The 23,833-nt window shown below is 40.2% G+C and overlaps 1 protein-coding gene across 1 annotated transcript; it reads right to left on the bottom strand.

The window, feature by feature from the left end:
* Nucleotides 1-8,267: 8,267 nt before the first annotated feature.
* On the bottom strand, nt 8,268-23,496 carry LOC135489522 (cysteinyl leukotriene receptor 1-like). The gene is made up of 5 exons (XM_064774909.1): nt 23,379-23,496; nt 22,031-22,211; nt 21,259-21,479; nt 20,810-21,036; nt 8,268-8,354 (listed from the first exon to the last, which is right to left on the bottom strand). The coding sequence occupies exons 1-5, from the start codon at nt 23,494-23,496 to the stop codon at nt 8,268-8,270; spliced, it is 834 nt and encodes a 277-aa protein (XP_064630979.1).
* Between the last annotated feature and the right edge of the window lie 337 nt (nt 23,497-23,833).

The following is a 23,833-nucleotide window of genomic DNA, read 5'->3' as shown; positions in this document are numbered from 1 at the left end:
CTGTTGCACCGACTGTGATTTTAGTTGTTTTAACTATCAAAATAGTAATTCTTAACCATTTTAATGGTAGCTTTTATAGTTGGAATAACTAATTAATGGTTAGTTTTTTACTAATTTCACAGTTGGTGCAATAGCAACTAGCAAATTAGTTTTTTGCTAATGAATTTAAGAGTTTGCTAAAGATAGCTTTTTGTAAATGCTTAGGGGGGGGGGATAGGTAATATTCAGAAAATTGTCAATCAATCAAGGTATAAATCAATGAGTTTAATAAAATTAAATAGAATGTATTTTTGGGAAAAGAAACGGATCGTTCTGTGGCACCTGCACGCCCAATGGCTGCTCGATGTAAGAGTCCAAATGTTACACGGATTTGTTACATCCTAAAGTCTGCATGATTATTGTTCATAACTCAAATTATGACCTCTTGTTGGGTATTATTTACTTTATTCTTATAGGTCAAATTATCTCTGCTGAGTCGAAAGACAAAAGTTGGAACTAAATCATACATCAAAATAGGTAGGTAACATTTTGTCATCAATATGTTAAAGATATTTTTTATTGTAAGCGCAAAATGCATGTTTGTGAACCCCAGCCTAAAAGGACCATTGGTATTATTAAGGGTAGTATTACCAAGCTGGCAGCTTCCCAGTCACCTCCTATTCTACATTTTTTCAGCAACAAATTGCACAAAAAAAGAAAAAATTCAAAATCTGACTAAATTATTTACTTTTCTTACTATTCCGATGTTGGCTCCGATTTGACCCAAACCTGGAGCCATGGATCAACCCGGTGGCGTCTTGGTGTAGTTATCGAATGATACCATGCCCCAAATTTATTCAGCATCGAAGAGAAATCGATTATTCGACCAGGCCCATCTCAGGGATGAGGAAAACGAGGGCAACTTTCAAGAAGTCTCCCGCACCGAAAAGGGTTGAGACATTTTATCATCGGCCAATCATCATCCATGCACTATTGCGTCCACTGTCTTGGTCTAATAATTATTTATCGTGTTGATAGTCAATCTGATACAATGGGAACGTGTTTTGCCCTTTTGATACACTTTGACCAGAAAGGTTGTGAAATGACATCTGACATTAAACACATCTGCATCATGATTAATATTTGACGGATCGCTTCAAATTCCATGCAACATATCCCGGACTTGATGCATGCAGGTTTAGGCCATAATTACTCAGCTCATGTCTTTGTGTGAAAGAGTTCGATCAGCGTCAAAACTCCATATGGCATTTTAACTATAATATTGAGTAAATCAGCTTTTTCGAAACATTCAAATAACATGTAATGACACAAAAAATTGAAAGATTGTACAGAACGGCATGCAAACATTGGGCAAAAATATACATTCATTTGAAAAATAAATGCAGTGAAATGCATTAAAGATATTGAGCGTTTTGTCCACAAACCTGGTTTATTCAGTGAAATAACGCAAACTACGTGGCATGTGTAGCGTTTTGCACATAACACGCAAATGGATGTATGGTACAAGCAGTGGCCCATTGACGGCTATGAAGCCTGCAGCTCAGTTCAATATTTGCAGAAATAGCACATGAAGCGTTTTGCATCTCGGTTATTCGTGCGAAGGAGTAGAGCCTAGTTGATTGTGAGTCTACTATATGACAATTGGTCAAAAATTGTTTTAGTGCATGGTGCAATCACTGACACTGATTATTCCTTTACTTTCTGACCTCATTGATGCAGCTTTATCCATAAACTCACAGATGACAGCACTCCAAGACCGCGGTTAGAGATGAAGCCCACCAAATATTGAATAGATTGCTAAAAAGGCGTGGTGCTGGCTCTCCAAGCTGTGAAGAAATATTTTATCCGAATCCAGTCCTTTATGTATCGATGCGTCGATCATATAAATGCCCCAACGTTAGGTTGTTCTAGTAACCGTTTCTGCGTCGGCACCAAATGCAATTACAAATCTGATTTGAAAGACTCTTTGTAACAAAAACCGATCTGTGTTAACTTGCTGCCATGTGAGCGTGTGTTGACTTCTGCAAGAAAAAATATATCACTGCAATTCTTGTGAAACCATGTATATACGTACAAATACAGGCATTACGAAAAAAGCTGTGGTAGTTTCAGGTGAACGCAGCAATATCGTATTGCAAAGAATTGATAAAGGTTAGGAATTTGGAGGCAATAATTCAGCACACTTGGTACGATGGGGGGGGGGGGGGGCTATTGGCTGGCTGGTGATTGGTTTGTGTCACAAAATGCTCGACTCAGATAGTCTAGTTTAATGATGATTGTTAGTCTAATGTATACGGGAATTGTAATTTCAACGACGTTTTGAAACCCCACTTAGAGAAAGAATACCAACCAGGCCTAAGTACGGAAACTTAGATAATCAATTGTCTCTTCGACGAAATGGTATTTTGTCCTTTATCTTTTGAAGCTATATCATTTTGTTCGTCTCGGTGACGTCTTAACCAAAAATGTTTGAAATCAGAATTCGAGTTTAGGAAAAGATTGTACGCTCTCAATCTTTTGAAAAAAACATGATTTTTATTATTTAATTTCTGAAGTTCCAAATTCTTAGTCTTTATCTATTCTTGGTATTACAGTAAGAATAATGGTTTAAACTTCGCCATAAATTTACATGTTGGTCCGTGCATGCATGAACGTTGTGATTTATTCTAAGCTGCAGCGCTGATCACAGATTATCATTGTGTTTACTAGAAAACAGGTTACACCTCGCTTTGGCCGCACCGGTCGTTGGTATCACAAGCAAGGGCCCGCGTAGGTATAAACTTCTTCGCAGACGAAGTATCCACTGTCGAATCAGCATTTTAACGTCAGGTTACTCATCTAAACCAGCGAACACTGGACCAGTGTGTACAAGGTATATATGCGATTTTACGAGACATACTACGGTTCCGGTTTAGCATAAAAGTCGGTGAGATGGACATAATCAAGGATTCCCGTAAATCCGTAAATCCGCTCGTCATCCTCCCACCATTCCTACCCAACCTTCTATGGGTATATATTCAAGATCATCCATGCCTAGCATTATGAAGATTGACTCAATATTAGCTAAAAAAATACAACAAAATTTCATGGTATGCAGTTTGTTTACCATCTCAACAACCTGTACACACAATTTCGTCACCCAAACTTGTTGATATCGACTGCTATATATCTGGTCGCAAATGTTTATTTTTGTACACATAAATATATGAATGCTATGTTTAGGCTATAACGTTGGGGCCGCTGTTTTTGTACGCGGCTATATTTGTTGTATTGCCATGTACTTCTTTCATGTTGTCAGCAAATAATTAGTCCTCCTGGTTCAGTATATATATTAGATCATACTTTATCGATACATTTTAATTTCATATCAACACTTTTGTAAACACTTAATCTAGTAACTAGAATTTTTACCTTCAATCACTGATTGTTATGTTTTGAATGCCCCAGCATAAAATTATTAAAGTTTTCGAATGTCCTAGTGAATTACAAAAGATACAGTTGGTAATGAAATTTGTAGGACGCCTCAAAAATAACTGTATCAGTGATTTACGATAATTTTGTTTGAAAATGTCCCAGTAATAAATTTTGACCAAGAACAAAACAAAACAAAACAACATCTGCAGTTCGATCGGAAGCCAATCGTCGACGATCGATGAGTTTTGCTTTTGAACACCTCCGCACCACGCCTTTGGTGGCAATGGATTTGGACGTTCACACTGTGCAGTCACCTGGAAAGTCCGTATAGGGATCCATGTTTTACGAGTTGTAAGCAAATGGATTGACCTGTGGCAAACGCCTACAATCACGATGAAGGATTTTTGTTCCACGCCGTGTTTTGAACTTACAACATCGTTACTACAGTAGAACCCATCTTTTTAGAACACCCTTGGGACTAAAACTGATGTTCTTTGGGCCTTGGAATTCATTGTTTCGCAAAATCTCGCCGTTCCACGTTGTCTGAGAAGTGAGTCATATATACGAGTACATTGTACTCTTGGATGGAAATGGTTGCGTTCGATGTCTGTTCATGCAGTCGTTGGTTCATGTATGGCAAGCCAAAGCGGAATTTATTCAAGACTTTAGAATTACCATTCAAGAAGTTAAATATGAGTTCAAGAAGGAAATATATGTTCAAGACTAAAATATGTTCAACCTTGAACAAAATATATTCAAGACTCACGTGACCATATTCAAGACGCACGTGACCACAACATTGATGACGTAGTTGCTCATGTTTTGATGCTTTACGGACTTTCCCGAACCCGCGTCCGGACTTTCCCGAACCCATGGTACTTGTGTTGCGTTTCGGAGCTCGAATTGTTCGCACGAGGTTTTGACACATGGTTGTACACGTACCTAGCCGCCTACACCTGACATGAACTGTAATCCTACACATCATGACATGGATGCCGAGTGAATGTCAGAGTCGATACATGTTTCACAGACATATCAGGCAAATTATAGGTTCAAAATGCGCAATGCATCTCACCTTTCATTCTTAAGGCCGACACCACTGTATCGGATTCTCGTTGTCTTTTGACATGTTTGAGTGTTTAAGCTATACAGGCAATCAATCATGTCGTGAAACAGAACGCATCAGAAGTACCACAGATTCCACGCTCTACGTCATCAATTTTGTGGTCACGTGCGTCTTGAATATGGTCACGTGAGTCTTGAATATATTTTGTTCAAGGTTGAATATATTTTGTTCAAGGTTGGACATATTTTATTCAAGGTTGAACATATTTTATTCAAGGTTGAACATATTTTATTCAAGGTTGAAAACATTTGATTCAAGGTTGAACATATTTTAGTCTTGAACATATATTTCCTTCTTGAACTTATATTTAACTTCTTGAATGGTAATTCTAAAGTCTTGAATAAATTCCGCTTTGATTTGCCATATTCATGACGTATGGTTGCTGTTCACGAATTGTAGAGGGGTTTAAAAGAAAGGTTAAAAGAAGGGTGGAAGTGGGGGTGGTCTTGGTCCCTTTTATCAGTTGGATGGTTGGGGCGTGTGTAATTCTTACGCTTGTGAAATGGTAAGTATTTGCTCCAGCAGTGGGGACCGTGATCCGTGGGGATATTCTTACTCTTGTGAAATGGCAAGAAGTCAGGGACAATGATCGGGGAATAATTCTTACTTTTGTGATATGGTAAGAAGGGTTTTGCTCAAGGAGTCACACAATGTCCTGAGTTCAGCAGATGTAAGCGTGCTCTGGTGGCTTACTGGAAGCTGTGTAAACAGCAACACGTGTAATTGGTACCTGTGATAGATTAGTAATCTAAACGTATTCAAAATGGGGGGTGGACTTAACTCAAAAGTCAAGCACAAGCTCTACAGTAGCAGAAAGGGGCGCCTTCAAGAATCGTACCTCTTCACTAGGAATCAATTTATGTAAAAGGTTGTTAGTATAGCACACGATATAATCAAGCTAAGATTCAAATATGTTTTATAATTTTATTGAGGAGAATTTACAATAGTAGGTGGGGAATGAAACAGAAAGGCCTAAAGATCAACTGGGCTGAATACCGCTATTAGTTGTTGAAGCAGCAGGTATAAATTATACGTACACGTAATAGTAATTATTTCTTATCATAAGTAATTTTCCGTGGGAGATCACTTCAAAGCCAAAGCGTAATAGTAATCAAGATGGTGGCTAATTGAGTAGGTATCAACATAAGAATGATAATTATGGTGTAGAAAAATGGGTGAAATCGGCAGACTTACGTGTATTTCCTCCAAGTGAAATGGAATGATTTTTAGTTATCCGAAATATGAGAAATACGGGAAATCGGGGGTTTCGGATCTCAGTGTCCGTTTAACTCTGAGTATCCGTCCAAGTGTCAGCCTCTTCCTGACTTAAAGTAGTCTCCCTACTAGCTTAACTTCCTTTGTAAGCCACTTGTTGCCCCTTATATACCCGTTTTTGTTCAGGAATTTACCTGTTTTTCCAGGAATTTATATGTGTAATTTTAGTCACTTTTACTCATCAGATGTATACCTATTTCTGGTTTAAACTGGCTTTTTGAGGTGATCTCCCTGGGATTGCATCACATGACTCATTGTCTTTCACAATGATTGGTACATAATTTGACCACATAATTTATGGTATTTCTTAACAGATAAATATTTCGATCTTAACGGCAAATTATGACAAGTTATACAGTGGTATTGGATACAGTACTAGTTGATGCTACTAAACGTATCTCACTTAATAAAACTGTTTCTCGAAGCTTTATTTTGCTTTTGACATATATCAGTATTTCTAGATATTGCTCAACGAAAACTAAAAACTTGCATAGATATTACTCAACGAATTAGTCATGGTTTCTAGGAATACATTCCTTAGCATGAAATATGCTGTGACGATGATTTTGTTCTTTTAATAGAAATGTGTTGATTATACTTATGTAATGATGCACCTGCTAAGGTGAGTAATGTTTTGACTTGGATGAAATGAAGCCCGAAAAGCGAAAGGCCTAAATGGTAGCATTGCAACATGATACTGCTTCATGACACGCAAACAAGCGAGAAGGACTCTAAGCAAACATCAATAACAACTTTCATATCGTACAAACACCATATCATCAACTAAGGTCGAAGGTCTTTTAACTGGAAGTCCTTATTGGGAGCCCTCACTCGTTCGCGACATGAAACAATATTTAAACGAAAGGAATATATTTACAGCAGTTCATGATCAACGTGAAGAGATTGTTCCATAAATACTGGTATAGTGCGCAGCACTATACAGAATTTGCCCGGACTCTTGATCTCTCTGGTCCCAATAGTCGTCACAGTATGGCGAGATCTTACGATACTTCAAATTCCATGACTGGAAAATGGCCACACGCGAGTGGTCGATAGGGCCTTCTTTAAGTCCAAGGTAACTCCATATGCTGTGTTAAGACGAAAGCTCTCAAGGCATTATCATTCAATAATGCTGATTGATTTGCTTTTATTCCATTTTTATAGTTATATATAATGAGTACAACCAAAAGAAACACAGTCAATTTGATTACAGAATTACAGAAACTATACTGGGTGCAATAAGATATTCTTTTTGTACGTTAATTTCAATGAGGAATATTTTTCTTCTTTGAGTATTTAGAGTATTCACATCCCAAGACAAATACTCAAGTAACATCATTATCAGATCAATGTTAACATCTTACTTGGATTGAAATACAGTGGGACTTCCCTTAGCGGACACCTCTCTATTGAGGACAACCTCTCTATTAAGGACACTAGTTTTGGTCCCAAAGTGGTTATTTCCATTCAATTAGACCTCTCTTATCAGGACACCTCTCTATTAAGAACAGCACTTGTCAGTCCCGAGGGTGTCCTAATAGAGAAGTTGGTGAGAAGTCCCTCGTGTGTAACGGGCTTAATGGGTTTTCTAAAGCCCGTTAGACACGAGGGACTTCTCACCAACTTAGTTGGAATTTTAATTCATAACAGGAATCCAGACCAGGTAACTAATACTTTGCCCGACTGGTTGGAGTTGCTGGCTGCACTACCGACTTGTTCTATTTCTCAACGACATCTTTTGTTTATATAAGGATTTTTTTGTTTATATAAGGAGTGTGGGGGAGAAATTTCCCCGTGTGATTCAGTCAACAACATAGTTGGGCCATATTTTGACTCTATCTTTATAGGAGCCAAGGCTGTACCTTCTCATAATCCACGATTTTGCCCAAAACCTCCTTTTATCCCATCGATTTCTACTTTTCCTCTTTTCACTGATACCTTTTACAATAATAATAGATAAAATCTTCTTTGTCTTCCTCTCATTGTACACAAGAAAATCATTGGCAACCATGTTTCTAGATCTAAGATTTCCCTGCCAGAAATAATATATATTTGCACTCAGCCTTGAACAAGGTTTTGGCCTAAATATAGTGCAGGACCTAAATATTGCTGGGATTATGTCTTTCGTGTGAGTGGGTGAACGACTCTCAACTTCCAGTCACCTGTGCACCTGTTCTTAATTTTAAAGCCAACTAAGTTGGTGAGAAATCCCTCGTGTGTAGCGGGCTTAAGGGTTTTGTATACGAGGTAGGTGTATGGCAAAAACCTGATCTCAGGATGGTTTTATGCCGGAGCGATCGACCAACCAAATATCATGAGATCTCGTAGGGAGGCGCGTGGCTTTACCAAGGTGACTATTAGTGAACCGAAACTCATTCTCTCTCTTTAATTGCGTAATAAGTATCACGGCCACATGTCAGACTGCTTGATACCGTATTACCGCTCTTTGTCTTCATAGCCGCGTGATAGCACTCTTCAGCATATCTGATATCTCCCTGTGTCCCTGTTCTTCAGCCACAGTCAAGGCATTCCTTCCCAACTGTAAAGAAGAGACACGAAAGAGATCAATGTCACTATCATACTGCGATCTTTAACTTCTTATTGCTAGCATCTGCGTTATTTCAAGAAAGAAGATGAACCTATCCTTTGGAATAGTACAGTACGTTCTAACCACTTGTACATAGCATACGATTCTGAGTCTGTCTCAAAGTGCTTTACAACAACAAACGTTATTTTTCCACTCCATGCATAATACATGCGTCAGAAACCGTAAGGTGCTCTGAGAAAACTCGTCCTAAAACTGGTATATGTGGCCAACTTATGTAATGGGTCAAAAGGGCGTAAATCACATTGCGTCGCAAGTCGTCACTCAAAGCTGTAACTAGACGCATGGATTGTTCGCGGTCAGAATTCTTGGCAATTTTACACAATCTCCACTCAGTTGCATTGTGTCTCAGAGGTGATTGATTGCAAATATTCTTTGGCGATTTTTATGAATAAGACGATTTAAAACATTTAATAATTAAAACCGAAAAAGTTATTTGAAGAATCTATTAAGTTCAAAAGTAGGCAAAGGTGTACCAGAGTTAAGGCGGCCAAAATATAGCAGTCCTGTAAACCAACAAACATAAATGAACCTCGTCTACAGGTTGCGTGTATGCAATGCGTAAGATCACTGTTGGCGCTAAAATAAATGGTGCCACATGATTAAAAGAAAAAGAGAACCTCGATAGCTCAATTAATGGAGCAGTGGACCTACAGGTTTTGAAGATCTGTGATTTAAATCCAAGTCAAGGAAACTCGATTTCTGCCTTTGTATTGCATTGTTTCCACAGATGAACATGTTGGTATCAGGAGCTATATACATGTTTAACTCTTGAACACTACATCTTAGATGACAACAAGAACAAAACAGGGGGTTGAACACATGACCCTAGCTGGGATTTTCAATGAAGACAAAAGACAGAGCATGTCTCGCATATCGTCCAGCGTGCAAGTTTACGCCCTCCGCACAGTTATTGATCGGCACTCGCCTATGTATTTCTACCTCTTGTTGGGCTCATTCAAATGTTCGAAAAAAAGAAACTTCAAATCATCGGCCTATGCGTAGATTAGTGGTGGAACCAGTAAAAGTTGTCAATGCAGCATCAAGCAAAAAAGGAGAAATTTCAAGCGTCTCATTCTTTAAATTTGCTATCAAAACAGATGTGTTTTATATACTCTGGAGTTCTTCCTATCATGAACAATGATAGTTGTTTTTGATCAATAATTGAATTTCATCATAGAGTTGAAACAAAATTGTACAAATATACAGCACTATTGTTGATTCTTTTCAAAAATAAAAATTGATATTTGCATGCAAAATACTTTTTGTTGTGATGTATTTTAATTTGTTGATAATTGTCATCATTTGAAGATGTTAGGCTAAAGAAAATTTAAATGGAACATTTTTTGTATTGGATGTATTTTGAAAACGGTATGAAACCAAAAGAAATTCCCAACTGATAACTGAAAATCCCACTTCTTACTTTGCAGAACTTGAGACCCTGTTGAAACGAGTTTCAATGGGAAGAGGAGATCACGGCCTTTCTAGTGATTACAGCACTAAATAGTCATTCCTGTAAAGCGCATTTTAAAATGGGTGTCATTTGCTCTTGAGAGAGCATGCTGACGTCACGCACTTTCGGGAAAACTGTTGAGTGTAACCACTGGCAGCGGGCGATTATCCGAAACAAGAATGGAGACGAGGAGGACATCCAGCCACCGGGCCGGTTTGGTGATCCATCAGCCAGCGGCAGAGGGCGCAACAACGATGACGGTTAATACCGTCGGCCCTGGCCACGTCGTTGTGGCCGCGACGGTGGTGTGAGAGGTGGTGGACATGGCTAGGATAGAACCCAGTCCTCTTTGAGTCTGACAGTATCGAGCTAGAATATAAACGGTTGGACTTCAGATAACAAAGGTTTGCGGTGCGAAATAATAAACAACATAAGTAGTGACATATTTTGTGTGAACGAAACTCACCTCACTGGTGATAATACGGTTGAGTTGGATGGTTACAAGTGGTTTGACCACAGACGGATATGTATTCACAAGGATGCCCCGCATGGATAAGGGGGTGCAGGGATTTTAGTAAAAAAAAAACTGTGTAGTGGATACTTTCGATATAAGCATATAGGTGATAAATCAGTGGATGGTATTTTGGTCTTAGAACTAAAACATAAAAAGTCGGACTTCACGTTTGCTGTTTTCGCGTGTTACTTACCCCCATCTAACTCAAGTAGAAATGATGCAACGGAATTTTTGCGCATCTCATTGCGGAAATCTACTCTAATAGCTATGCTGACTGTATTGTGCTCGGAGGTGGTTCTAACGCAAGAATTGGCAACCTCAGTGGCGTTATTGATAGCGAGGACAGTTTCCCCCCCCCCCCCCCTCCCGCATAAGTTTCGACACTGCTCGAAACGAGCAGGGAAGCCTTTTTATTGATTTCCTCAAAGATATTCGTTTTTGTGTGGCGAACGGTAGAGTTACCCCAGAATTTGATAACTTCACATTTGTGTCTACTCGTGGTAAGTCAGTCGTTGACTACTTAATAGTGCCACAAGATCTAATTGGAAAGTGTACTAATTGCATAGTAGAGCTCATAACTGATCTTGTGGAAGTCTTAGACTTGGGTCGGCTGTTAGAGGAGCGTAGTAATTGCCCGGATCACTCAGTGGTTACCATGTTACTTGACTGTGGTGTAGACCTAGATCTACCTATAGGGAAGTCAACACGGATGGCGAGGTTAGGGGTGTAAATGAAGGACCAGGTAGAAGGTATTTTTTCGACGGGCTATCCAATCTTTTTATGCGTAATGATATTTGGTCCAATGTCATTCATCAAATCATTGATAATGTCTTGAATGCGCGCAAAGATCAGGAACTTGTTGATGATGTTTATGGTAAATTCTGTAAAGCAATTCTCTTGGAGATGGACTCGCACTTGCGCTTCGTTGAAGTTGGCCGCAAAACAAAAAAAAGATATAAACATTGTAAACCTCACTGGAACAATGAACTGTCGGCTTTATGGTATGATGTAACGCATAAGGAAAAAGGCTTTTGTTAAAAGTACAAGGCATGGCCAGGCGCTAACAAAAGGAATTCAAAGATGCTAGGTCACTGTTTGATAGACGATTACGATTCTATGAGGGTAATTATAGCAGAAAGAAGGTTTTAGACTTTGACAATCTGCAAACCAGTGACCCTAGGTCATTCTGGGATGCGGTTAACAAACCAGGTCCCCGAAAAGCCAATGTGATACCTTGCCGAGTTTACACCGATGATGGTAATCCAACGGAGGATACGGCTACAGTAGCAAGTAAATGGCAGTCAGCATACCACAAATTGTACAACAGGCCAGTTGACCAAAACGTTGAGTTTGATAACGTGTTCTATAAGGAGGTGAAAAAAAGGTGTCCGAAAGAGAGGATAGGATATCAGAGCCGGGTTACACTGAAAACGAGTTTGTTAATGGAAGGATAACGTACGCTGAGGTTAGAAATGCAATAATGCGTTCCAAGAAAGGAAAAAGTCATGGTTTAGATAATATACCAAATGTAACATTAAGAAATGACCAGGTAATGCTAACCTTAAGGCATTTTTCAACGTGGTATTGGATACAGGCTGTTTCCCGACGTCTTGGTTAAAGGCGGTTATTATTCCAATTCCAAAAAGTGCATCATTGAACCCGTGCGTTCCTCTGAACTACAGGGGGATAAGCTTGTTATCTTCGGTCTATAAAGTGTTCACATCCATTCTCAATCTACGCATCGTAGATTATATGGAATTCCTAAATCTATACAATGATGAGCAAAATGGATTCCGAAGGAAAAGATCCTGTGTGGAACACATGTTCATGTTAACTTCAATAGTCCGGAACAGGATGGCTGATGGCCTCTCCACCTTTGCCTGCTTTGTGGATATGCAAAAGGCATTCGACTGGGTGGCTAGAGACATGCTCCTATATAAAACTCTGAGCTATAACATTGACGGTAAAATATTTCGTGTCATAAAAAACTTATTCAAGGGCACACAATCGCTGGTCAAGATAAACAACACGTTCACGGACAGGTGTCCGTCAAGGAGACGTGCTGTCCCCAACCTTATTCAACATTTTCCTTAATGACTTGGTGGATGAACTAAATGCCTTAGGCAAGGGAGTTGAGGTCAATGGTCGACATATATGCTGTCTCTTATGCGCTGACGATATTGTTCTGGTACGTGGTAATGAGGAAAATCTGCAATTCAATTTAAATCATCTCAGAAATTGGTGTCAAAAATGGAGGCTTAAGATAAACTACGACAAATCGCAGGTGATTCACTTCAGGAGGAAAAGGCAGAAACAAACTAACTTCGTATTTGAGATAAATAAATCTCCCTTGAAGCTGGTAAACAAATATAAATATATCGGGGTTTGGATGGACGAGTTCCTCGCTACTTGTGTGTGGGGGGGGGGGGGGGGGGGGGGTGCAGGATTTGGTGCAAAGAATAACCAACAGAGAGAAACATTTGTATTTCATATATTGATTATAATTTGGCCATTATTTGCCGCTTCAAAGAACCATGTACACTAGTTATTTACTAATATGCTGATTAGATACTTTTACCTGAAACAACTTCCACCCTGCAACTTGCTTATGAGCATGTCGTTGATTTTGAGGATCAAGTCGAGTTTTGGCGATTGTTTTGGGGTAGGCTTATGTCCGATCAAATCCAAGCGACAAATCTGTAACGTCTGCATCGACAATCTTGGCATTTTCTAGTAGATGGGTTTTTTAGTCACCCATGCACTTTAAACGTAGTCGAACTCCATCCTCGATATTTGATGTATCAGAACGTATAAAGTAAAAAGTCTGCATGATCAAAAGAGCCACATTTTGCTTATCACAGAAAGTGCGATTATACAGTAAGGATAAGAATCACGGAAAAAAATAAGTTGAACAAAATTTAGCGTTGCGGATTTCGAATTCGAACACGGGAATCTGGTGTGTTAGGCCGATGCCTTTACCACACGACAACCAAGATTCCGATACGTGTGGGGCGATCTTGCAGCTAGACTCCAGGTGCCGGGCTCAGATGGTTGCACCGTCTATCATCGTCGGCCGAAAAACTCATTTTGCGCTGCAAAATAGCAGAAATTCTTCCCATGGCCAATCTACTTCAGACTTCAAAAAATGAGTAAATTTCACCCAGCAAATTACGCCAAATGCGGGTTAAGTAATGATAGGCCTCTATAGATTTATCATTACCAATATAGCACCAGGTGTGCATTTAAATTGATATAGCTGGTCGAAGAATTGTCAATATGAGATATGAGACATTTTCACCTAAGCACTGATCATGAATTATCCCCAAACCCCACATTTAATAAATCATGATCATTTTAATATTGCTGTTTTAAATCCAATCGATGCAGTATGCATTCATGGCTGACTTTCTAATAATGCAACAATCCAAATCAGATGAAGCCCCGGAAAGCGGAGCCTTTCTTTCTTTGGCTCGCACCGCATCTGAGATCATTATCAATATGCCAAGGGTGTGTGCCGTTTCTCGTGGCGAAATTGACAATGTCGACTTCTTATCGCATATACATGTAATATCAATATATTTTATACTTGTTTTGGATTTCTGAGATGGCCGCGGCAAGTGTTTTCTCGGACGTCGGCATCTCTGCGCAAAGTGCCGATTCTATGACATCATTAATGAGTGCGTTATCTTCCGCGGCACAATCACCTATTATGCGGAGCCCGGGGTAACAGCTTTAAATGACTTATATAGACTGCTCCAAAATGTTTACAAATGTTGCATATTAGATGATGAGTGCCGAGGATGAGGGCGCAGGACGCGGGGACAAATTGCACGAAAGAGCTGGAAATTTTCCTGAGATTTAGAATCATTTTTTGACTATAATAATCTGATCTGGCTAATGACATGTCCGTGACACACTGCGCCGGTTCTGCCTATTCCCTACGGAAGAACTACAAATTATCGAAATTGGACACAGCGAGAGCAATGATTCGTTTAGGCTGGGACTAGTTACTGGGTAGACGCCATTTTGCCGGTTTTGGTGCGTCTGTTTCACCTTGGCCTATTGCACAGACGCCTTTCAACCGGTTAAATGGCGTCCACAAGGTATGCTTTTATATCAATGATGACTCGTTCTTAACAGTTGTCGTAGATCTAGTTGCATGAACTGAGATGCACTGCATTTGAAGACTATTGTTTCTTCACTTCTAATCACCTCATAGAAAATTCCTCAAACGCAACGAATACTATATTGTCACATGGTGAGCGCAAAAGCGTAAAGGAAATGTCGTTGGTATATTGGATTAATTCATGAAATAAGCTTCATAAATCTGTGTCCGGAATAACCGAATCTGTTTACGACCTTCTACGGCAGATATGCTCACTTGTAAACAACTCTTTAAGATCTCTTCTGTATTTCTCTCCGCCGCCGAGACAGTACATGTAGAAATTCAAACAAAAATTAAGAGTCAACAGCATAAATAAACTGACCACAATAAGATTGTAAAACAGAAAAACGCACGAGTCTGTCAAATCAAACATGGCCTTGACTTGTGGGATAAGAAGAACCGTGAAAAACAACCTGTATGTTATTGACGTCAACAGGTAAGCACAGCTGACCAATATCAACATTCTGGTCAGTGTCGCCCCCTTTTGGTCAGACTCGGAGCTTGATTTCGTCATGGCAGCCCGTGTCCTTGTAGCTTCCTTGACTGTAAGGATAATGTTGATGTTGCACGTGATGATGATGACGAAGGGCACGATAGACCCGGTCACCATTTGGAACGCTGAGGCAACCTCGCTTCCAACCGGGTCGCCTGGGACGTTTAGGATAACGTTCTCATGGCCTGCAAATATATTAATATCGTTCTAACAAAAGCCTTGACAATTGGCCGGGGTCCGGGAGGACCTGTATCGATCCAACAGAAAAACTCCTAAATATTGAAATGGACGCTTTGGTGTGAGTAATGATTCACTTTAGTTAGACTAGATGGGATTTCCTATCAATGATAGACACTTTGAACTCCTTAGCGCGGATTTAGGTTTATACTTTTTCATCGACTACTAGTTGATTAAGTTCCAATGGATCACCAGGAGTTTGCAGCATCGCGCTTACTGCTGCATTTCGTTGAGGAACACCCGTGGTTATAACAGGAATCATTCTAGCGTCATCGAATAATAAAATCCTATCTTAAACAAAGAGTAAATGAGACTGGTCTTTATTCGGTCTTGGTAAAATCTATGACAAGAACAATATATGCGTTCGAAAGGCAACTAAATAGGGTATTTGAGCGACTGACACCAGTTGGATTTAGTGCTATATAAGTCTCACGACTATTATTATTATATTACGGCTTATTGGATCTTTGACATACTCGTAGGTATAAAACAGGTTGCTATTTGCCGCAGTCATGATGAACGTTCCGATGAGAACGACTTTCTTCGCTTTGCTGGTTGTGCACAGTCTTGGCGCCGCCATCGGGAAGCGGACGGCCACGGCGCGGTCAATAGACATGGCGACCAAAAAGAATCCGGATAGCGAAGCGCAGATCACCATCGAAACGTACATTAGACTGTAATGAATATATATTACTTATTGCGTAATATTCCAAGCAACGTCACGACCGGGTCTATGCTGCATCATTTGACTCGACATCGTACCTTGGTAATAAAGCGAAGAATATTGAACTTACAAGTGAACCTGGGTGTAGCCCGTGGGTACAATAGTATCTTTTTACACTTTGTTATTTTTTTATTTTGCTGAGAAGATGAAGGCAAAACAAAGTTCTTAGTATTACCTGGACATTCCGATATCGCAGTCTATACTGGACGAGGTTTACTATGGAGATGACTTGGTCCATAGGACTGCGAAATGTTGCCCAAATAACCCGTATACACCTGCGCGTACTTTGAACCTGATGACAACGCCGTAGCGATATATCAAAAAGATCATTCAAAGAGCGTAATGAATGGTTATTTCGAGAGAAAAAATAGGCGAACCTGGCCTGAGTTCTGAACGCAAATTTATAGTGCGCTGACTGACAAGACATTGGACCGGAACCGTTGACACAACCTTCATGTACGTACATGAATTGCAGTCCTCTCATCTCTTTTACTACTTCACCGTAAAGGAATGGGCTGAAGGTCAGTGCGATGATATCGACGAAGGTGTCCACGACAGCCATGGCTATCATGTAAATGGAAGGTGACAAATGGCGATTGTCTTTTTTTCGAGCAATCAGTATGATGAGGAGGTTTCCTGGAACACCTAAATGGTAGATCATGCATAGCAATAACACCATCCACACTGATATTCTTGCTGTTCAATGATCAACATTTGTTAGATAAGATTCTTATAAGATGCTTATAGTTAAGATCTGAGTCGTTTTATTGTACATGATAATATTAACTTATGACATTGTGGTTCAATACAAGATTCAAAACTATAAACTGGTGTCAGAATTATCGACTTCGAAATCTAACATGACCAGGTCGAAAATCGAAATGATATTCAAAGTAAAGCTCTCAAATAAGAAAATTGCAAGAATCTTGTAACGAATGTAAATGCGCATATACATGAAACTAAATGATAAAATATAAGATCTTGAATATGTTGAATATGTTATGCGCTATCAGTGGACCATGCCTATGTCTAAATAATGTCAAAACATGTCAAAATAAGGACACCAACACGACACGAAGACATCAACACAACACGAAGACGTCGACACGACGCGGAGCATCATACAACTCGAACACAACAGATGGCGCTCGCGTACCGTATTTTTGTTATTGCTGTAAGCGACGAAGCATAAAATGGCGACTGAACATGCAGAATTAGGCAGAGCGAGTAAAAGACCTGGCGCAAGATAAACCGAGTACTTTGCTCCAGCAGGCCGACTACAGCTCCTATATTCCGTTTCTGATCTGCGTCGTCCATGTCTTGACTGTTCGCGCTCATCCATACACGAGCTGCGTCGCTTACAGCAATAACAAAAATACGGTACGCGAGCGCCATCTGTTGTCTTCGTGTTGTATGATGTCTCCGCGTCGTGTCGACGTCTTCGTGTTGTGTTGATGTCTTCGTGTCGTGTTGATGTCCTTATTTTGACATGTTTGAAAGATACGTTGTCATGTAGGTCTCAAGCATGGTGTATGGATGCCCTTGTTTTAAATAATACAATGTCTTCCTTTCACTTTTCAACGTCTTTGTTTTTTGGTACATAATGTCTTCGTTTTCTACATAACGTCTTCGTTATGGTCTGTCCTTGTTTTCGTCTGCTCGTCCTTTTTTTGTGGTAATAACCGCCCATACGCAAGCATCGATCGATGGCGCTGCGCGAACGACGAATGGTCCTCCTGACGAGTATTGGCAGTGCATGAGTATTTTGGCCCCAACTTTACCCCCTACGGCCATGGACGAAGGTATAGATCTGGCCTACCTTCCCCGATGCAAATGAGAACTGCATTGCATGCTTCCTATTCTACATTGTATGTGAGGCTTTTTAAGTCAAGATTCTGATTGTGTGCACGTGGCAACTCTAATGAAATGAACATAAATTGCTGCATTTTAAAAATTTAAGAAAGTAATTTCAAGAATAAAGAAGAAAATATGCCAAGAGTGTGTGCCGTTTCGCGTGGCGAAATTGATAATGTCGACTTCTTATCGCATATAATATCAATATATTTTATACTTGTTTTGGATTTCTGAGATGGCCGTGGCAAGTGTTTTCTCGGACGTCGGCATCACTGCGCAAAGTGCCGATTCTATGACATCACTAATGAGTGCGGTATCTTCCGCGGCACCTATTATGCGGATCCCGGAGTAACAGTTTTAAATGTCTCATATAGACTGCTCCAAGATGTTGAGAAATGTTGCATATTAGATGATAAATTCCGAGGACGAGGGCGCAGGGCGCGGGACAAATTCCACTAAAGAGCTGGGAATTTTCTTGAGATTTAGAATCCTTTTCTGACTATGATAATCTTATCTGGCTTTTTGACCTGCTAATGACATGTCCCTGACACACTGCGCCGATTTTGCGTATTCCCTAATCACAAAAAGAATTACAAATTATCAAAATTGGACACTGCAGTGAGAGTAATGATTCGTTTAGGCTGTCACTAGATACTGTGTAGACGCTATTTTGCCGGTTTAGGTGCGTCTGTTTCACATCGGCCTATTGCACAGACGCCCTTGAACCGGCTAAATGGCGTCTTCACGATATGCTTTTATGATATGTAAAGTGCAAGCTCTAGTGAGCTCACACAACTATCTGACATTGGGGAGGCCCCCAAACCCCGTCATTCTGACATGTTTGAGCCAGTGCATCGAGGGAGTCCCCCGAATCCCCCCCCCGTCCATCTGTCATGTTTAAGCCAGTGGATTGAGGGAGTCCGGCAAACCCCCCCCCCGTCCTTCTATCATGTTTTAGCCCCCCCCCCCCCCCCCCAAACTCCCCATTGGACTCTCAATAACTCCTTCTGAGACGCTTATCCCGAGGCGATGGAGTGGAACCCTCAAGCCTTCTTGAGTCCTTTTGAGACTTTATAGTGGTGCGCTAACCTCAACCATCATTGCCCTTCCTTTTCATGCTATTGCTAATCCCAACCATAACGCTTCCTTTTCATCATGCTTTTGATAACCTCAACCATGACACTTCCTTCTAGTACTTGCTAGAACTGTCTCCAACCATGACCTTTGATTTTGATGCTATTGCTAACCCCAACCATGACCCTTTCTTTTCTTGCTATAGCTAACCCCAACCATAACCCTTCCTTCTCATATGCTATAGCTACCACAACCATGACTTTTGATTTTGATGCTGGTGCTAACTCCAACCATTAACCATCCGTTTCATGCTGAAGCTAAACCTAACCATGACCCTTCCTTCTAATAATGCTATAGCTCCCAACCATGACCTTTGCTTTCGATGCTTTTGCTGACCCCAACAATTACCCCAGCCTTTTCACTATGCTGTAGCTAACCCCAATCATGAACCTGCCTTCTCATATTGTATAGCTAACCCCAACCATGACCTTTGATTTTGATGCTATTGCTAACCCCAACCATTATCTATACTTTTTATGCTACAGCTAACCAAACAAATCAAGTGACCCTTAATTTTGATGCTATCGCTAACCGAAACCGTGACACTTGGTCTTCATGAAATAGATATTGTTACGGATTACCCGTGAAAATAAATGAGGTTGGTATACTTTTTTTAGACACTCTGTAGTACACAATTATCAAATACGTCAGAAACCGAACATTCACCGACACCATAATGATCAATTTGCAGAACAAATATAATGATTTAAGTGCACTGAGGGTAGTTTACAGATAAATTGACAAATGCAGGAAGTTATCCACTCGCTGGTCAATGTTGTTTCCATCTTTGTGAAGAGAGAAAATTTGCATGTTTGTTGAACAAGTTGTTGTTTTTTTGTTTTTTTGGCCGAGATGGAATTTAAAATAAACCATGAATATTGTCACTAAAAGAGATTATCATTTCAATAGTTTAACTTTTGATTAGTTTATTTTCTATTACGATCAATTCAACAATAAAACAGATGTACAAAAACTTCGGGGTGAAAAGACCAACATTGACCTTTTCCGTCACGTCTTTTCGAAGTTTTTTCCCCCTTTCATTTTGAATTTCCCTTTCCGTCGCCGCTGCCACCTGCTACAGACGCTGCCGGTACTTCGGTACATTCCTTCGTTGAGTCTTTAGGGGCGGTAGGGGACGGAAGCAGTGCACGAAATGACCGGAACTAGAATTTGATGGTTCAACCGCAAACATTTTCTGATTCATGGACAAACATGTATGGACAGAGATAAATTTTGTTACATTTATATAGATACACGCAGCTATTAGTCTCACACCTGTCGTGTGAGTTATCAATGATGACTCATTCTTAACAGTTGTCGTAGATCTAGTTGCATTGAACTGAGATGCACTGCATTTGAAGTCAATTGTTAATTCACTTCTAATCTTCTCATAGAAAGCTCCTCAAACGCGACGAACACTATATTGTCACATGGTGCAACTGTTTAAGCACTCTAAAGATTGAGCGCAAAAGCGTAAAGGAAATGTCGTTGGTATATTGGATACATTCATGAAATAAGCTTCATGAATCTGTCTGGAATAACCGAATCTGTTTACGACCTTCTACGGCAGATATGCTCACTTGTAAACAACTCTTTAAGATCTCTTCTGTATTTCTCTCCGCCGCCGAGACAGTACATGTAGAAATTCAAACAAAAATTAAGAGTCCACAGCATAAATAAACTGACCACAATAAGATTGTAAAACAGAAAAACGCACGAGTCGGTCAAATCAAACATGGCCTTGACCTGTGGGATAAGAAGAACCGTGAAAAACAACCTGTATGGTATTGACGTCAACAGATAAGCACAGCTGACCAATATCAACATTCTGGTCAGTGTCGCCCCCTTTTGGTCAGACTCGGAACTAGATTTCATCATGGCTGCCCGTGTCCTTGTAGCTTCCTTGACTGTAAGGATGATGATGATGTTGCACGTGATGATGATGGCGAAGGGCACGATAGACCCGGTCACCATCTGGAACGCTGACGCAACCTCGCTTCCTACCGGGTCGCCTGGGACGTTTAGGATAACATTCTCATGGCCTGCAAATATGTTAATATCGTACTAACAAAAGCCTTGGCAATTGATCGGGGTCCGGGCGGACCTGTATCGATCAAAAAGAAAAACTCCAAAATATTGAAATGGACGCTTTGGTGTGAGTAATAATTCACTTTAGCTTGAAGCGCTCTGAGCGACTGAAACAAGTTGGATTTAGTGCAATATAAGTCTCATTATTATTATTGTTATTATTATTATCATCTTACCACTTATTGGATCTTTGACATACTCGTAGGTATAAAACAGGTTGCTATTTGCCGCAGTCATGATGAACGTTCCGATGAGGACGACTTTCTTCGCTTTGCTGGTTGTGCACAGTCTTGGCGCCGCCATCGGGAAGCGGACGGCCACGGCGCGGTCAATAGACATGGCGGCCAAAAAGAATCCGGATAGCGAGGCGCAGATCACCATCGAAACGTACATTAGACTGTAATGAAAATATATTACTTATTGCGTAAAATACCAAGCAACCTTTATACCACCATCATTGATTACGTCACGACCGGAACTATGCTACATCATTTGACTCGACATCGTACGTTGGTAATAAAGAGAAGAATATTGAACTTACAAGTGAACCTGGGTGTAGCTCCTGGGCACAATAGTATCTTTTTTACACTTTGTTTATTTTTTATTTCACTGAAAAAATGAAGGCAAAACAAAGTACTTAGTGTTACCTGGACATTCGGATATCGCAGTCTATAATGGACGAGGTTTACTATGGAGATAACTTGGTCCAAAGGACTGCGATATGGTGCCCAAATAATCCGAATATACATGTACACGCGCGCACTTCGAACCTGATGACAACGGCGTAGCGATATATAAAATAGATCATTCAAAGAGCGTAATAAATGGTTATTTCGAATTCGAGAGAAAAAATAGGCGAACCTGGCCTGAGTTCTGAACGCAAATTTATAGTGCGCTGACTGACAAGACATTGGACCGGAACCGTTGACACAACCTTCATGTACGTACATGAATTGCAGTCCTCTCATCTCTTTTACTACTTCACCGTAAAGGAATGGGCTGATGGTCAGTGCGATGATATCGACGAAGGTGTCCACGACAGCCATGGCTATCATGTAAATGGAAGGTGACAAATGGCGATTGTCTTTTTTCCGAGCAATCAGTATGATGAGGAGGTTTCCTGGAACACCTAAATGGTAGATCATGCATAGTAATAACACCATCCACACTGATATTCTTGCTGTTCAATGATCAACATTTGTTAGATAAGATTCTTATAAGCTCCTTATAGTTAAGATCTGAGTCGTTTTATTGTACATAATAATATTCACTTATCACATGGTGGTTCAATGCAAGATTCAAAATTATAAACTGGTGTCAGAATTATCGTCTTCGGCTGGATATTTGGTCAGCGTACAAATCTAACATGACCAGGTCGAATATCCAAATAATATTCAAGAGTTAAGCTCTCAAATAAGAAAATTGCAAGAATCTTGTAAGGGATGTAAATGCACATATACATGAAACTAAATGATAAAATATAAGATCTTGAATGTGTTGAATACATCATGTTGAAAGATAATATCATCGGAATCTCATCTACACTAATGAAGAAACGACAGATATATGATATGAATATGACCCTTGCTAATCTAACGTATGATAAACCGTGCTGAAAGTAAAACATAGGCCGAATCAATGTTTACAAAGATATGTTTAAATATTTATTTGTGAAAACATTTCAAAATTTCAAGAGCGCCCTATCTCTCCTCCCCCACCTAGATGTTTTCTAGAAATTATGAATAATCGGTTAGCTATACACGATCCCTTAGCAATAATTATTTGCAACAGCAGTGACTCACAATGGAAATACCCCAGTAGGTTTGATGATGTTTTATTGTTAGTGCTGTCGCTATGGTAAAGATTGCGGCAAATAGCGATAGCCATACGATTTCTGTGTGCCGACTCGAAACATCCTACGGAGTGGCCCAACTCGAACTCCAGTGTATTTCAGTTCGAATTGTTCGGGTTCAGAGTCCGCTTTCATCACGGTGGTCCCCAAATAGACCCCCTGATATTTAAGTGTAGGTAACAAACCAATATACTCACTGAACAAACGAGTGAGACTTGGTATTATCCTCAACTGGTGACCTCGATCTGAAACCAGTGATCCGCCTGGCTAGGGCTACCAATATCGACGGACACTAACCCTGTCGTGTCCAGGGGAAACCATGTGACTTTCTCATAGACCATATCACTGTGACATGTCAAGAATAGTTTGTTGTTAATGTTACCATTTGCCATCCCGAATGACGATGTTTGATAACATGTCTTGAAAACGAATATCGATACTTACCTAGCAGAAACGTTGGAACACCGGCGAAAAAGGCTAACATACGATGAATGTAGACAAGGTTATCAGGGTCACCGAACCTGCACATAGCGCTCGTCGCTTCCTCTGTCATGGCGTCCATGCTAAAATATCATGATGGATGAATGTTAGTGATGGAATACTGCATGTAAACGCTATAGAGCCGGTTCAGGCGCGTTCGCTACGCGTGCTGTCTGCGTATGAGGCCAATAGTGGACTTCTGCAAATACTGAAATAGTGTGTCGACGCTATAGCCGATTTGGACGTTTCTGTTTTAAGTCTTTCAATTAAGAGTCTCGGCTCGGTACGTTTGGCACGATCACGGATAACTTTGATTCCATGCACAGCTCTCTCGGGCAATTAACTGAAAGCCATGATTCCGCTACAAACTGAGCCAAGTTGCAATACATAGAACGAAGATTTTCTTTTACAATATAGCC

The sequence above is a fragment of the Lineus longissimus genome, chromosome 6 (genome assembly GCF_910592395.1).
Source record: "Lineus longissimus chromosome 6, tnLinLong1.2, whole genome shotgun sequence".
Lineage (NCBI taxonomy): Eukaryota > Metazoa > Nemertea > Pilidiophora > Heteronemertea > Lineidae > Lineus > Lineus longissimus.
This window is presented reverse-complemented; position numbering and strand designations above follow the sequence as displayed.